This window comes from Papio anubis, chromosome 17 (assembly GCF_008728515.1).
Source record: "Papio anubis isolate 15944 chromosome 17, Panubis1.0, whole genome shotgun sequence".
Taxonomy (NCBI): domain Eukaryota; kingdom Metazoa; phylum Chordata; class Mammalia; order Primates; family Cercopithecidae; genus Papio; species Papio anubis.
This window is the reverse complement of record NC_044992.1, coordinates 43728147-43745321: the sequence shown is the minus strand read 5'-3', so window position 1 is coordinate 43745321 and position 17175 is coordinate 43728147. Positions and strand designations below refer to the sequence as shown.

At 46.7% G+C, this 17175-nt stretch overlaps 1 protein-coding gene, 1 non-coding gene and 1 pseudogene across 2 annotated transcripts in view; all 3 read left to right on the top strand.

Moving 5' to 3' along the window:
• Window positions 1–17175, top strand: part of IGF2BP1 (insulin like growth factor 2 mRNA binding protein 1) — a 59914-nt gene that overhangs the window by 28346 nt on the left and 14393 nt on the right. Inside the window, exons 3-8 of the mRNA XM_031656960.1 lie at window positions 375–423; window positions 1223–1274; window positions 6855–6918; window positions 13527–13808; window positions 15351–15486; window positions 16738–16802. Coding sequence (XP_031512820.1) covers window positions 375–423; window positions 1223–1274; window positions 6855–6918; window positions 13527–13808; window positions 15351–15486; window positions 16738–16802 — 648 coding nt within the window. The remainder of the gene's footprint in view (window positions 1–374; window positions 424–1222; window positions 1275–6854; window positions 6919–13526; window positions 13809–15350; window positions 15487–16737; window positions 16803–17175) is intronic.
• LOC116271207 lies at window positions 11376–11482 on the top strand. Its single transcript, XR_004179629.1, has one exon. It is a non-coding gene; the product is annotated as a U6 spliceosomal RNA (small nuclear RNA).
• LOC110741603 lies at window positions 12396–13509 on the top strand (annotated as a pseudogene).

The following is a 17175-nucleotide window of genomic DNA, read 5'->3' as shown; positions in this document are numbered from 1 at the left end:
ATTCCTAGTGCCCGGAACATAGTTATGGTAACCTGCTTACTGAATAAAGGAATGAGTGAGAAAGTAGTGGGATAAACAAAACAGTTGTGTGTGTGTGTGTTTTTTTTTTTTGTTTGAAATGTTAACTGAGTGCTTAGAACACCTGATTCTGCATTCCTAGGTGTGGTAGCATTCATGATAATTTTGGTCTCTAAAGCAAGGTACCCCTACTGCAAGTTTCCATTCCTAAAAGTTTATTCTTAGATTTTAAGACTATGGTGTTGGTGAGCTGAAGGTAGGGAAATAGAAACTGGGGCAAGGATTAGAAACTGCAAGTTTACAGACCCCTCATGTATTCAGAGCTTTCTTTAATTCTGCTCCCTCTTTACTTTCAGGAGCCGGAAAATTCAAATCCGAAATATTCCACCTCAGCTCCGATGGGAAGTAAGTATTTGGGGGAAACTCTAAATGGAATGGGATACTGGAGCCTAGAAAGTACATCTGGACCAGCTGGAGCTGCCAGAAATGATTGGGGAGGTCTGGGGCCAGGCCAGGGAAGCCTGGGTCCCGTCCGTCCGTCCGTCCATCCGTCCTTCCTTCCGTCCGTCCTTCCTCTTCCTTTCTCTCTGTTTTTTTTTTTTTTGAGATGGAGTTTTGCTCTCTGCCCAGGCTGGAGTGCAGTGGCGTGGTCTTGACTCACTGCAACCTCTTCCTCCAGGTTCAAGCGATTCTCCTGCCTCAGCCTCCCAAGTAGCTAGGATTACAGGCGTGTACCCCCATGCCCGGCTAATTTTGTATTTTTATTAGAGACAGAGTTTTACTGTGTTGATCAGGCTGGTCTCAAATGCCTTACCTCAAGTGAGCCACTGCGCCCAGCCTTATCTTTTCTTAACCCACAGCCCCATCTTTTAGGTTGTCCCTATGGTGAGAGGCATTAGGGAGATGGTAGATGAGTGTTTCCTAAGCCCTAAACTTGGTAATGTGGCAGAAGATAATTTAGGGACCCAGGCAGCCCAGGTCTGCTTCCCAAAAAGCCCTTAAGGCAGAACTTAAGTACAGTCCTGCAAAGACACCCCATCCGCATTAGCACCCCAGAAAGGTCACACTGGACAGGTAATAATGCTCAAACACTCCTATGACTCTGTGTATGCCCCATTGCTTTAGGATGCAGGGTGTCCAGTGGCTGCTTTGCAAGGGTCCTGGGACTCAGAGTTAAGTGTACTTCCCTTCTCCATGCTCCTAGGTACTGGACAGCCTGCTGGCTCAGTATGGGACAGTAGAGAACTGTGAGCAAGGTAAGAGTGGGCCGGGCATGGGGTGGTGCTTGTGGTGGGGGTTGGAGGAGTTTGGTGCATTTATTCTGCTTCACTTTGTTTCTTTCTTTTTCTTTTTCTTTTTTCTTTTCTTTTCTCTTTTTTTTTGAGATGGAGTGTTGCTCTGTCACCAGGCTGGAGTGAAGATGGCATGATCTTGGCTCATAGCAACCTCCACCTCCTGGGTTCAAGCAATTCTCCTGCCTCAGCCTCCTGAGTAGCTGGGATTACAGACACGTGCCACCATACCCAGCTGATTTTTGTATTTTTAGTAGAGACGTATTTTACCATGTTGGCCAGGATGGTCTCATCTCCTGACCTTGTGACCTGTCCGCCTCACACTCTTAAAGTGCTGGGATTACAGGCGTGAGCCACCACGCCCGGCCTCTGCTTCACTTTCCATGATCAAATCAACATTGAAAACCAAAAGAAGAAAGGCAGATAGAATGTGTTACACAGGGAAGTACATTGGATTGGGGGCCTGGACTCTTGGCCTCGGCTTTGGGTCTTAGTTATCTGTGGAACTGGGTTTCTCTTCTGTTTAGCAGGAGGCTTGAACAAAGCCACTCCTTCCCAGCATGGAGTCTCCAGGTTCTTAGGGATCAACCAAGGTAGAAATGGCTATCCCAGGATTTTAGAAATAGTCTAAGAACAGAAATCTTGCATTCAACCTGAGTTACCCTGCAGCCATTTTACTTTAAAAGCTTCATGTTTCTTGTTTTTGGCTGGAATAATCAACCGGTTGTCTCTTTTTAGAAGCTCTGATTGGTAGGAATGTATGTCTTTGGTCAATTAAAAAAAAAGCAGAGGATTTAATACTTAGTTAATGTAGTTCGATAGGTAAGCAAAATCGTTTGAAGAGTAGGCCCTCAGAAGGAAAAATGATAAAAGAATTCTAGGTCATAAAAAGTTTGCCAGCTGGGTGCAGTGACTCACACCTGTAATGCCAGCACTATGGGAGGCCAAGTTGGGAGGATATCTTGAGCCACAAGAGTTTTGAGACCAGCCTGGGAAAGAGTGAGACTCCATGTCTACAAGAAATTACCTGGGAGTGGTGGTGGATATCTGCAGTCCCAGTCACTAGGGAGGCTGAGGCAAGAGGATTGCTGGAGCTCAGGAGGCCAAGGCTGCAGTAAGCTGTGATTGTGCCACTGCACTCCAGCCTGAGTGACAGCAAGACTCTTTATTGTTTCAAAAACAAAATGAAACAAGTTTTGTCCATTTAGTAATGGAAAGTGACTTTGGTTGGATATAAGGTGGTCTTTAGGCAGACAAGATACTGGGTTAGGTTTGGAGATCTTAAAGAAACAAGTGGATAATCACTTGGTTTGAGATTTAGATATTCCTCTTCAAATTATTTGTGGAAAGGGGCAAGCTATAAATGATTATAAATGATGAAAACCTTCACCCACCCAAGAGTAAACTGATGAACCTATCAAATACGTTCTAACCTGCTCTAATCTTGTAGCTTGCCCTTTATCTTAAATGCCAGGATGCAGCAGGACTAACTGATAACTACTGCTCAGTACTGTTCACAGTTTAGACTAATGAATACGTTACTCCTGGACAAACAGTAAGATTGAGCAGTGGCTTGGAAGCAAGTGCATGCTGAATTTCACTGAGTGGTGTATAAGGAGTCAACACTAGTTTAAATTTATCCAAGGCTCACTAGGGAGCTGTAACACATCCTATCTGGAAAGATATCTGCTACTTGGAGAGAACCGTGTGGGAAATGTTTGACTTTGTTGGACAATAGAGAAAGTCCTTAAGTCTGCTCAAAAGTCACTGTGAGTGAGGTCCATTCTTTCTACTTATCTCATCCTCTTTCATGTGATTTATTATTATTATTATTAGTTTTTGAGATACAGTCTCTGTCACCCAGGCTGGAGTGCAGCGGTGTGATCTCGGCTCACTTCAGCCTCTGCCTGCTGGGTTCAAGCGATTCTTCTGCTTCAGCTCCCAAGTAGCTGGGACTACAGGCACCCACCACCACACCCAGCTAATTTTTGTACTTTAGTAGAGATGGGGTTTCACCATATTGACTAGGCTGGTCTCTTGAGCTTGTGATCCACCCGCCTTGGCTTCCCAAACTGCTGGGATTACAGGAGTGAGCCACCACACCTGACCTCATCTGATTTATATTTCTCCATAGCAGTCATCACTGTCAAATATTCTGTAGAACTTGCTTATTTATTATGCTTATTGTTGTCTCTCTCTCCATAAACTCCACAAAGGCAGAGGTTTTTTTGGTTTACTACTGTATTTCCAGTCACTGGAAGATTGTTCTTGCAGAAGCTTCCTTACCACTGAGGAGGGAGAGACCTGCTGATGCAGGCCAGAGCAGTTAAGAGTGGTCTGGGGCCTAGCGTGGTGGCTCATGCCTATAATCCCAGGACTTTGGGAGGCTGAGAGGGGAGGAATAGCTTTAGCACAGGAGTTAAAGGCTTCTGTGAACTCTGATTACACCACTGTACTCCAGCCTGGATGACAGATTCTTTGCACTGAAGTTTGTGATCAAGTGCCTTCTCTGTCCTCAGTGTTGTGGGGGCAGAGGCTTAATTTAAACCATGGTCCCCCACCCCATGGTTGAGCAAGCCCAGGGGACCGAAATTCACAAGACATTGGTATAGGAGAAAGAAAGTTAACTTTATTTATTTATTTATTTATTTATTTGAAACAGAGTCTAGTTCTGCCTCCTAGGCTAGAATGCAGTGTGATCATAGCTCACTGCAGCCTCAAACCTCTGGGATCAAGTGATTCTCCTGCTGCCTTAGCCTCCCAAGTAGCTGGGACTGTCGGTGTTTACTACTGCACCCGGCTGATTTTTTTTTTTTTTTTTTTTTTTTAAATTTTTTTGTAGAGATGGGGTCTCCCTGTGTTGCCAGGCTGGTCTCAGATTCCTGGCACGACCTTCTGAAGTGATTCTCCCACCTCAGACGGTTAATTTTAATAATTGTAAGTGAGAAATATGTTTCTAGATTGCTTGGGATTCTAATGTCAGCTTGCCAAACCATTCTCCTAGAGCCAAGAATTTTGATGGGATCAATGGTTAGCATCCTGAGGCTACAATGGCCACATCCAAGACAGGAAATCCTTTCCCCTGGAAAACATGCAAATTATTTTTTTTCTTTCTAGACTTCTACAGCCATTCCTGTCAGTCCATTTAGCAGGATTTTTTTTTTTTTTTTTTTGAGATAGAGTCTCGCTTTGTCACCCAGTCTGAAGTTCAGTGGCGCGCAATGTCTGCTCACTGCAACCTCCACCTCCTGAGTTGAAGCAATCCTCCTGTCTTAGCCTCCCAAGTAGCTGGGATTACAGGCATGCACCACCACACTGGGCTAATTTTTGTATTTTCAGTGGAGACTGGGTTTTGCCATGTTGGCCAGGCTGGTCTTGAACTCCTGACCTCAAGTGATGCACCTGCCTCGGCCTCCTGAAATGCTGGGATTACAGGCGTGAGCCACTGTGCCCGGCCTCTGTTTAGCTAGATTTTAATACACGTTGGTTCTTGTGTCCTTGAGAATACATAGACTGCTAGAATGGATTTAGGTGTTTACAAGTTTTGTCAGCCATATCTTTGCAGGCCATTTCTTGGGATGTTTACTTCTATAAATTGCTAATCTCATTCAGCATGTGTTTTATTTTTTATTTTTATTTTTTTGAGACAGAATGTCACTCTGTTGCCCAGGCTGGAGTGCAGTGGCACCATCTCAGCTTACTGCAAGCTCCCAGGTTCATGCCATTCTCCTGCCTCAGCCTCCCAAGTAGCTGGGAGTTACAGGCGCCCGCCACCACGCCCGGCTAATTTTTTGTATTTTTAGTGGAGACGGGGTTTCGCTGTGTTAGCCAGGATGGTCTTGATCTCCTGACCTCGTGATCTGCCCACCTTGGCCTCCCAAAGTGCTGGGATTACAGGCATGAGCCACCGCACCCGGCCGCATGTGTTGATTTTTAACTAGTTCAACTTTTTTTTTTTTTGAGACAGAATCTTGCTCTGTTGCCCAGGCTGGAGTGCAGTGGCACGATCTTGGCTCACTGCAACCTCCACATCCCGGGTTCAAGCGATTCTCCTGCCTCAGCCTCCCCAAGTAGCTGGACTACAGTATACGCCACCACACCCAGCTAATTTTTTTTTTTTTTTTTTTTGAGGCGGAGTCACCGGCTCTGTCACCCAGGCTGGAGTGCAGTGGCGGATCTCCAGCTCACTGCAAGCTCCGCCTCCGGGTTCACGTAATTTCTCCTGCCTCAAGCCTCGAGTAGCTGGGACTACAGGCGTAGCCACCTGGCCCGGCTGGATTTTTTGTATTTTTTTTAGTAGAGGCGGGGTTTCACCGTGTTAGCCAGGATGGTCTCGATCTCCTGACCTCGTGATCCGCCCGTCTCGGCCTCCCAAAGTGCTGGGATTACAGGCTTGAGCCACCGCGCCCGGCCCCCAGCTAATTTTTGTAATTTTAGTAGAAATGGGTTTCACCATATTGGTCAGACTGGTCTCAAACTCCTGACCTCAGGTGATCTACCTGCCTCGGCCTCCCAAAGTGCTGGGGATTACAGGTGTGAGGTACCACTCCCGGCCAACTAGTTTAACTTTCTAAAGGGAATTTACTCCCTTTAGAGTGTGTGGAGGTGGGTAGTAGTGTTTGCGTTGCCATATAGCCTTGTTGTGCAACTGCTGATAGGGCGGCTACACCCATTTGTGTATCTACTCTCTTGGGAACCGACTGAGCAAATTACAAAAAGCAAGAAGGTAAATTTGAATTTTCTTTCTTTCTTTGTTTTTTTGAGACTGGGTCTCACTCCGTCACCCAGGCTGGAGTGCAGCGGCACAATCTTGGCTCATTGCAACCTCTGCCTCCTGGGTTCAAGTGATCTTCCCACCTCAGCCTCCTGAGTAGCTGGGACTACAAGGGTGCAGCACCACGCCCGGTTAATTTTTGTGTTTTTTGTTAGCAATAGGGTTTTGCCATGTTGACCAGGCTGGTCTCTCAAGCTCAAGTGATCCACCTGCCTCTGCCTCCCAAAGTCCTGGGATTAAAGGCACGAGCTACCATGCCCTGCCTGGTAAATTTGAATTTTCAAGTAGCTCCCTTGAAAGGGGAAATTTTTTTTTTTTTTGCCTTTTTATTCAAGTTGGAGTATCTGCCAGATGTCTTTTTTTTTTTTTTTCTTTTTGAGGCGGAATCTCCCTCTTGCCCAGGTTCAGAGTGCAGTGGCACGATCTCACCTCACTTCAACCTCTGCTTCCCAGGTTCAAGTGATTCAAGCAGTTCTCCTGCCTCAGCCTCCCCAGTAGCTGGGACTACAGGCGCGTGCCACTATGCCTAGCTAATTTTTGTATTTTTTAGTAGAGACAGAGTTTCACTGTGTTGGCCAGGCTGATCTCCTGGGCTTAAGTGATCCGCCAGCCTCGCCCTCCCAAGGTGCTAGGATTTGCAGGCGTGATCCACCGCGCCTGGCCTGCCAGATGTCTTCTTGATCTCAAAATGTGGAAAGCTGGAGTTGGAGATTCATTGGTTGGGCCTCCAGATTTCCCTGCTCTGACGCTGTCCTCTCTTTTCTCTGCAGTGAACACTGAGAGTGAGACGGCAGTGGTGAATGTCACCTATTCCAACCGGGAGCAGACCAGGCAGTGAGTGGGTTGGAAAGTGGGGCTGGGGGCGGTTGGGGGGGGGGCGCTCTGAGGGGGGTGGTGTGAGCCTGGTCCCACTTTTTTCCTCAGGGGGTCTAGGCAGGCTGGGGTCCCCATCCAGGGTTCTGTTTGTTATTAGCCCAAGCCAAACCGAGAGTCTTGCATAAAAGGTTTCTTCAGGGGGTCTCCTTCATGTCCGTTGTTTCAGGGATCTCAAAGGCTCAGAAACATCAAGATCGATAGCAAAAATATATAGAAGGAAGGGACCCAAAGCCCTCCCAGAGAAGTGGGAAATTCCTTGCAGAGAAAATGTCCCCTCCCCGCTGATAGGTTTCTGGTTGCTCTGGGACCTTAGAGTCCTTTGTTGTGTTCTTGGCGCCATCTAGTGATAATGAAGGGGAACTTCAGGGTTCCAAAAAGATTCCTCAACCTTGGGATGCTGGGACATTTTATTGCAGTGATGGTCGTGAACCTAGCTGGTGATAGTTTTGGGGTCCTTTTAGTCCCATCGTACCCACAATTTTAGCTCCTAGCCCTTTGGTTGAGCAATTATGCTTCTCACTCGCTGTTACAGACAGACTACACATTTTACACATTACTCATATTAATATCTGAGCCTGTTATAGGCTTTTGCCATATTTCGCTTTGGGCTTTCTTGCTTCTTCAACATGCCGCCTTCTCCAATCTAATAATACTTTGTAAAATCCTACCTGTTATTAAAATACCTACCATTTTCTTTTAGATCCTCCTGGGCTCAGAATTTTCTAGAGGTTCCTACTGCCCCTTGTGGCCACCAGGGTTTGGCTTTAAAGCTCATGTCAACAGTTGCTCATTCTCTCCTGCCTACTGTTGCCTTGTTCTTGTTTTTTGGAGACAAGTCTCACTCTGCCATCCAGGCTGGAATTTAGTGGCATGGTATCAGCTCACTGCAACCTCAACCTCCTGGGCTCAAGCAATCCTCCCACCTCAGCCTGCCAAGTAGGTGGGACTACAGACATACACCATTATGCCTGGTTCATTTTTGTATTTTTTGTAGAAACAAGGTTTCACCATGTTGCCCAGGCTGGTCTCGAACTCCTGGGCTCAAGTGATCTGCCTGCCATGGCCTCCCAGAGTGCTGGGATTATAAGCTTGAGCCACCTCACTTGCCCTTTGTTACCTCATTAACATTTCTGGTTTTTTTTTTTTTTTTTTTTGAGACTGAGTCTTGTTCTGTCTTGCTCTGTCGTCCAGGCTGGAGTGCAGTGGCGCAATCTTGGCTCACTGCAACCTGCGCCTACTGGGTTCAAGCAATTCTTGTGCAAGAAAGCCCAAAGGAAAATGTGGCAAAAGCCTATAACAGGCTCGGATATTAATAAAAATGAGTAATGTGCAAAATGTGTAGTCTTGTCTGTAACAGCCTCCTGAATAGCTGGGACTACAGGTGGTACACCACCATGCCTGGCTGGCTAACTTTTTTTTAATCTTTTAATTTTAATTTTTTTCTTTTTGAGATGGAGTCTCACTCTGTCGCCCAGGCTGGAGTTCAGTGGCATGATCTCGACTCACTGCAACCTCCACCTCCCAGGTTCAAGTGATTCTCCTGCCTCAGTCTCCTGAGTAGCTGGGATTACAGGTGTGTACCACCACACCTGGCTAATTTTTGTGTATTTAGTAGAGATGGGGTCTCGCCATGTTGGCCAGGAAGGTCTCGAACTCTTGACCTCAAGTGATCCACCCACCTCAGCCTCCCAAAGTGCTGGAATTACAGGTGTGAGCCATCGCACCCAGCTGCCTTGTTAACATTTCTAACCAGCGTCAGCTTTGGGAATGGATGATGCTTGTGCCCTCCCTTTAGTCTTATTCAGCCCCATTTTACAGACATACCAAATAGACTGAGACTCTAGTCTCCAAGTGGTAAGCAAGCCATTCTGTCTCCAATTCCTACGTCTTTGCCACAGTTTAAAAAAATAATAATTATTTTATTTTTTGAGACACTCTCTCCCTGTTGCCCAGGCTGGAGTGCAGTGTTGCAAACACAGCTCATTGCAGCTTCAACTTCCTGGGCTGGGGATCCTCCTGCCTCAGCCTCTAAAGCAGCTGGGATAACAGGCATGCACCACGATGCTGGGCCAATTTAAACATTTTTAATATTTAGAGATGGGAGTATCACTATGTTGCCCAGGCTAGTCTCAAACTCCTGGCGTTAGCGATCTTCCTACCTCAGCCTCCCAAAGTGCTAGAGTTATATAATGGTTTGCCTTTTTTTTTTTTTCTTTTTTTTTCTTTTTTTGAGATGGAGTCTTGCCCTGGCTGGAGTGCAATGATGCGATCTCTTCACTGCAGCCTCCACCCCCCGGGTTCAAGTGATTCTCCTGCCTCAGCCTCCTGAGTAGTTGGGACTACTGGACTACAGGTGTCCACCACCATGCCCGGCAATTTTTTGTATTTTTTGGTAAAGACGAGGTTTCCCCATGTTGGCTGGGCTGGTCTTGAACTCCTGACATCAGGTGATCCGCCCACCTTGGCCTCCCAAACTGTTGAGATTACAGGCATGAGACACCGCACCTTGCCTTTTTTATTTATTATTTTTTTAAAAACCTCAGAATATTTCAAAATGCGGTCAGGCTTGGTGGCTTGTGCTTGTAATTTCAGCCCTTTGGGAGGCCGATGCAGGGCGGGTTGCTTCAGCTCAGTAGTTCAAGACCAGCCTGGGCAACATGGCAAAACCCCATCTCTACAAAAATTACAAAACATTAGCTGGGCATGGTGGCACATACCCAGCAGGTTGAGGTGGGAGGATTGCTTGAGGCGGAGGTGGAGGTTGCAATGAGTTGAGATCATGCCCCTGAATTTCCAGCCTGGGTAAAAAAGTAAGACCCTGTCTCCAAAAACAAAAACAAAAACAAAACAGAAACTGAAAAACCAAAAACAAAACTTTTCAAGATGGAATCCACAGAGGTGGATTCAACCAAAGAAGGTGCCAGACTTAATAGGTGTAAAAACGATAAATCCCTTAATTTACATAATAAATATGTAAAAACAATGTTTTCACTTGTGATTGTCACATAAATCCTGTAAGATACGCAGTTTTGGCTGACATTGATAAGCTGATCTTGAGGAAATGCAGGAAAACCTTAACAGTCTTGAATAAGAAGAACAAAGAAGAATTAAACTCCCAAATTTTAAAACTTACATCAAACTACGGTAATCAAATTAGTGTGGTACTGGCATTAGGATAAACATACTGATCAATGGAATAGAATTCAGAGCCTAGAAATAAGCCTTTATGTTTATGATCGGCTGGTTTTTGTTTTTATTTTCAGACAAAGTGCTAAAAAGACAATTTATTAGGAAGGATAAGGTGATTTCAACAAATGATGCTGGGGCAATTCGATGATATCCACATGACAAAAGATGAATTCGGACTTCTACCTTACACTGAGCATACTAATTAATTCAAAATGGATTACAGACCTAAATGTATTAGCTGTAAGGTAGGCAGGGCACAAGTATCAGTTTCCCTTTACAGTTGATGAGACTTAGGTCTAGACTAGGTTGTAAGCTTCCTGCTTTACGTAGCTAGTGAGCAATAGAACTAAGATTGGAATACTGGTGTCTTAACTCAGTTATCTTTGCCCCGGGAGCCTGGGCGGACGCGGATGCGTGGTGCGCTGGCAGGTGGCAGCGGCCTGCAGTGGGTAGACAGGGACTGCGCAGCCTCCCCGCACGCACGTGGCGCCGCCCTGTGGGCGTGCACCTGCAACGGTGGGGGTGGCTGGGGCACCTGGGAGCAGGGATTCCCTGCCCTCCGAGGTCTCCCCCAGGCCGCCGCCCGTGCCATTTTCTGGGCTGCTCGCCTTCTAGAAGTTCCTGCAGGAAGCTGGTGATGTGGCCACGCTGACCCAGGCCTGCCCCCCGACCACTTTGCTGGAGTGGGAGTCAGATTCCAGCCGGGATACGTAGCAGCAGCTTGGTGGCAGGTGACAGGAAAATGGGCAAAAGCCCCAACTGGCTGTAAGGCAACCCCGAGGGCCGGACGTCCTTGTAGGAGGGCCCGGGACAGGACTGCACTAGGCGGGAGTGGAGGCCGCGGCTCCAGGCTGGTCTCGGCCTGGTAATAATTTCACGCTGCCAGCCGGTCACTGTTTAAGGCACTGTGTACCATTTTACTAACTTAATCCTCACAGTGGCCGCATTTCCCAGCTGGGCCAACTGGTGCAGGGTTGACTGGAAGCGACTGGCATAAAGCTTGGCAAGTATATAGCATAGTAAATGGCTGCCAGCGGTAATTTTGAAAGTTGGCTTTGTGAAGTGTTGGAGCTGCGGCATCTGCTGGTGGCGTGTGGTATTACAGCACCGCGCTGGTTTACCCCAATGGGTTGGGGAGGGTTGTGAGACTGTGGCCCCAGAGCCAAGTGGGCAGTTAGGGGTCTCTGGAGACTGTGGAAGAAAGGGTAGCACAAAAGACAGTGGAGGTGTTCGCTTTGACAGCACATATACTAAAATTGGAACGGTACAGAGAAGATGAACATGGTCCCTGCGCGAAGATGACACGCAAATTCATGAAGCGTTCCATCAATCAATCAATCTATATATATATATTTTAAAAAGACAGTGGGAGACTGCGAAGGAGCTAGAATTTCGAGACGGCACTTTTTTTTTTTGGTGCACCAGCAGCTCAGAAGAGTTCCCCAGTTGCTGCTTCTCCACCCGCTGCGATGGCGCTGGACCTGGCAGATTAATTTAACAACTCTCTGATGGGTTGCCCTGAAATTTGAAAAACAGTGGTTTGGGCCGGGCGCGATGGCTCACGCCTGTAATCCCAGCACTTTGGGAGGCTGAGGCGGGCGAATCACCTGAGGTCAGGAGTTCGAAACCAGCCTGACCAACATGGAGAAACCCCGTCTCTACTAAAAATGCAAAAATTGGCCAGGCTTGGTGGCACATGCCTGTAATCCCAGCTACTTGGGAGGCTGAGGCAGGAGAATCGCTTGAACCTGGGAGGCGGAGGTTGCAGTGAGCCGAGATCACACTGTTGCATTCCAGCCCTGGGCAGCAAGAGCGAAACTCTGTCTCAAAAAAAAAAAAAAAAACCAAAACGGTGGCTTAATTAAGCAAAGGCCACAAGAAATAATTGAGATCAAAGAGGAGTGTGTGCCATGGCTATGGAGGGGTTTCAGTTGTGAATCATGAAATGTCATGTAAACCATTTCAAGCATTTCAAGGAGTTTGAATTTTATTTTATTTTATTTTATTTTATTTATTTATTTTTTTTGAGACGGAGTCTCGCTCTGCCGCCCAGGCTGGAGTGCAGTGGCCGGATCTCTGCTCACTGCAAGCTCCGCCTCCCGGGTTCACGCCGTTCTCCTGCCTCAGCCTTCCGAGTAGCTGGGACTACAGGCGCCCGCCACCGCGCCCGGCTAGTTTTTTGTATTTTTTAGTAGAGACGGGGTTTCACCATGTTAGCCAGGATGGTCTCGATCTCCTGACCTCGTGATCCGCCCGTCTCGGCCTCCCAAAGTGCTGGGATTACAGGCTTGAGCCACCGCGCCCGGCCTAAGGAGTTTGAATTTTATATGAGAAACAATGGGAAGACACTGCAAGTTTTAAAGCAGCATCTCAGACATCTTGAAAAAGATGTTTGGATCCCTAAAATAATGAGAGAAAAGGCCAGAGAGAGGTGTTCTGAACAACTTCAAGATTTTACCAAATGTTGCAAGAACTCTGGAATCCTTATAGTAGGAAAATGCCATAAAGAAAATCCTCTATTAAAAGAATGTCTAACTGCTCACTACAGTGATCCAGCCTTTTATGAAGAATGCAAAATGGAAAACCTGAAGGAAGGAAAAATTTAGAAAAACTGGAATTTCTACAAAGAGAAGGCTACAGAAACTTCCTATAAGCCTGTAGGCAAATATTCAAATCATATTCAGGAACTCTAATATTCATGGAAGTCATTTATAGTATAAATTTGCTTAAATAATGGACTCAAGAATGTGTGTTTGCTCTATCTTAATTATGGAAATATTAATTTTTGCCTGAAAGATTTTATTTCAAAAACAAAAACCCCACACTTCATTAGGGCAGGATTAACATTTGAATTCTACATATATACATCTCAGTCTCCTTTGACCTTGGTTTCATTGTCTCTAAAGTTAGGATAATGTAGTAGTTAGCAGTCGGTTTCCTCACCCTGTGGTAGGGATTCCTCAATCCAGAAAGTGTACGTGTTAGCTTTGCAGAGCCTCTTCAGGTCTGTGGTATGCTCTCCAGTTGGCATGGGAGGACTTTGAGATCTATGGCTTGCTCTTCCTTTTTAGGCTGACAGAACCCTATACTCTGTTGGACTAGAAGCCCATTTCTCTGATGGTTCCAGTGGAAGGCCTTTGTGAACATTAAATCCCAACTAAGTTAGGGAACACTGTATTTATTTACTTTTCCTTTGGAGTCTGATGCCATTTAGACTGGAAAGTTCTGAAAAATGGAGGTGGGAGTAGTGGGCAGGCGACTATCTCCTTTTCTTTAGTGTGTTCCAAGCTGTAACTTACTAGAGTGCTTTGGCCAAGAGAGCATCTGGTATGATTGGCGTGGATTGGAATGACTGTAGACTCTCACTCTGTCCCCAGAGCCATCATGAAGCTGAATGGCCACCAGTTGGAGAACCATGCTCTGAAGGTCTCCTACATCCCTGATGAGCAGATAGCACAGGGACCTGAGAATGGGCGCCGAGGGGGCTTTGGCTCTCGGGGTCAGCCCCGCCAGGGCTCACCTGTGGCAGCGGGGGCCCCAGCCAAGCAGCAGCAAGTGGACATCCCCCTTCGGCTTCTGGTGCCCACCCAGTATGTGGGTGCCATCATTGGCAAGGAGGGGGCCACCATCCGCAACATCACAAAACAGACCCAGTCCAAGTGAGTCCTGGCTCTTGGGAAATGGAGGCTGGTTGCTAGGGAACAGTGGTTGGTACCTAAAGAGGCCCACTAGAAGCCTGGAAGCATGCTGGGGACATCAACATTTACCTTTTAGGAAATGTTGCCTGGAGCATTCAGGGGTCACTGCTTCCAATACCAGCCTCCTGGGAAAGGGAGGGCAGATAGGGAGGGAGAATGGGTCTTGGGGTGCTGGGCCACACACTTGTATTAGCAAGAGAGGTTCTATAATTTTTCGTGCAGTTTCATAAAAAAGTCTCCAAGCAAACCTCATTTTGATGAGTCAGCCACTCCTCAGTCCTCTGTGATTTCATGACCACTTAATGTGGTAACAGGGCTGGCCAACCTGTCCAAAATTAGGACCCTCATAATTGTGTCCCATCTCCCATTCTGCCACTGCCACCTTCTTTCTCTAATCTTTTTTTTCTTCTTCTTCTTTTTTTTTTTTGGAGACAGTCTTGCTCTGTCGCCCAGGCTGGAGTACAGTGGTGTGATCTTGGCTCATGGCAACCTGTGCCTCCCGGGTTCATGCCATTCTCCTGCCTCAGCCTTCCGAGTAGCTGGGATTACAGGCACGTGCCACCATGCCTGGCTAATTTTTGTATTTTTAATAGATACAGGGTTTCACCATGTTGGTCAGGCTGGTCTGGAGCTCCTGACCTCGTAATCCGGCTACCTCAGCCTCCCGTAGTGCTGGGATTAAAGGCATGAGCCACCACACCAGGCCTTTTCTCTAATCGTTATATCTTATCAGTGTACTCAGTGGTAAAGGACATGCCACATTATGTCCTTATCATAGTAACTCTTGTTATTTACTTTGAGTTTGGGGCACTGTGTCCTCTCTTTATATTTGTTTCAAGGGGGACATACGAAATTCAAGTGGAAATGCAGCTTTGGAATTGTGGGCTGGTAGTTCCCACCCCTGCATTTGTGTCATTCCCACCCCTGCTGTGTTCTTGTCCCCAGCCACCACTTATTTATTTATCTATTTATTTATTTTTTATTTTTTTGAGGCAGAGTCTCACTGCGTCACCCAGGCTCTGGAGTACGGTGGTGTGATCTCAGCTCACTGCAGCCTCCTCCCAGGTTCAAGCAATTCTTGTGCCTCAACCTGCTTAGTAGCTGGGATTACAGGTGTGCACCACCACACCCAGCTAATTTTTTTGTATTTTTAGTAGAGACGGGGTTTCACCATGCTGGCCAGGCTAGTCTCGAACTCCTGGCCTCAAGTAACCCACTCGCCTTGGCCTCCAAAAGTGCTGGAATTACAGGCATGAGCTACGGTGCCTGGCCACCAACCACCTGTGGATTGAGGCATTGCTGGTCTGAGACAGAATCCATAGTAACAGATGGGTCATGTTTCTCCAGTCCTTTCATTGCCCTTCCCAAATTTGTACTTGATTGGCCTTTTTCCAAGAAGAGCAGGTTCTATGCCTTTGACTGAGGAGTGGTGGTGGAGGTGGGGAGCCTGAAGTACTGGTATCACTGGGGACGAGTAACCAGCCTTGTCCTTGTGGCCCCCAGGATAGACGTGCATAGGAAGGAGAATGCAGGTGCAGCTGAAAAAGCCATCAGTGTGCACTCCACCCCTGAGGGCTGCTCCTCCGCTTGCAAGATGATCTTGGAGATTATGCATAAAGAGGCCAAGGACACCAAAACGTAAGTCTCCAGCTTTTCTTGGCTCTTCAGGGACTGCTAGTCCAGTTAGCCTCCCCAACTCAACTTCCAAGCTGTAATACAGACATACAAGAAATACAGTCAGCAATTGCACAAAAAGATGTAAACTGAGAAATCTTCTTACAGGGACTCTGTCACCTAGGCTGGAGTACAGTGGCATGATCTCAGCTCACTGCAACCTCTGCCTCCAGGTCTCAAGGGATTCTCCCGCCTCAGCCTTCCGAGTAGCTAGGACAACAGGCATGCACCACCACGCCTGCTTAGTTTTTTGTGATTTTTGTAGAGATAGGGTTTCGCCATGTTACCCAGGCTGGTCTTGAACTCCTGGACTCAAGTGACCCACCCAGCTCAGCCTTCTAAAGTGCTGGGATTATAGGCGTGTGCCACCATACCCCACCCCTTCTTACTCCTGTTGTATGACCTCCTAGAAATTCTGTGCACTCACAAGTGTGTGTATATTGTGTATGCGTGCCTACATGTATGGTTATGTGTGCCTGTGTGTATTCATGTGTGCGTGTGTGCACATGTGTTTTAGCTCAAAGAATCACACTGAACAGGCTGTTCTATATTTTTTTCGTTTTCTGTATCAGCACGTATATTAGTACATAACTTTTTATAACTGCATAGAATTCCACAGTATAGCTTATCCATAGTTCATGTGATCAATCTCCTATTTCTTGATTGGTGTTTAAATTGTTTTAAACTTTTCCTTATCATAAAACAGTGATGCAAGGAATCTGCTTAGACATGTTCCTTTATACACTTGTGCCATTTAAAATAGCTTTATTGGCTGGGCATAGTGGCTTATGCCTCTGATCCCAGCACTTTTGGAGGCTAGGAGTTCTAGACCAGCCTGGGCAAGATAGTGAAACCTCACCTCTACAGAAAATAGAAAAATTAGCTGGGCGTGTGCGTAGTCCCAGCTACTCGGAAGGCTGAGAAGGCAGGCTCGCATGAGCCCAGGAGGTCAAGGCTGTGGTGAGCCTTGCATTCCAACCTGGGTGATAGAGTGAGACCCTGTCTCAAAAAATAAAATAAAGCAAATTGACTTTATTGATGTTCAATTGATGTATAATAAATCATACATATTTTTAAAGTATGCAGTTTGGTAAGTTTCGAGATGTTTTACTTGGAAATGCCAAGTCTAGGGTGTCATGGTGATTGAGTCTTCATGATGCCCACAATTGAAGGAGCTGTTGTCTTCCACTTGAAGGAAAAATAGTAGAAGTGATAAGGCAAGGAAGGACGGAACCTGAAGAAGGTAGAGCAAGATACCGAGACAAAAATCACCATCTCCTCGTAAGGCTCTCTTCTATTTCCCTATTTATGAGTGGGGGATGCATGGAGGCCAGGGTCAGTATTTCATCATGGAACCTTGACATGTGCTCTTTTAAAATGGATGCTCTTTCTGCCTCTTGAAGGAAAAATAGTAGAAGTGATAAAGAACATTCAAAAAATCTCTGTAAGGACTGGATCTGCCCATTCCCACTGCCATATGGGGTGGGGTGTTGTAGGGTGCTGCCTCTACAGTCCACGTTCAACCACATGACAGCCCTCTTTCCCTGTGGCTTGCTGACAGCCTGCAGCTAGGAGCCAGGGACTCAGGGCTTTAGTCCTGTCTGTCACTGTGAGAAGTGACCTTGGCCCTTTTCTGTCTGTGGTGGGCTGCTCC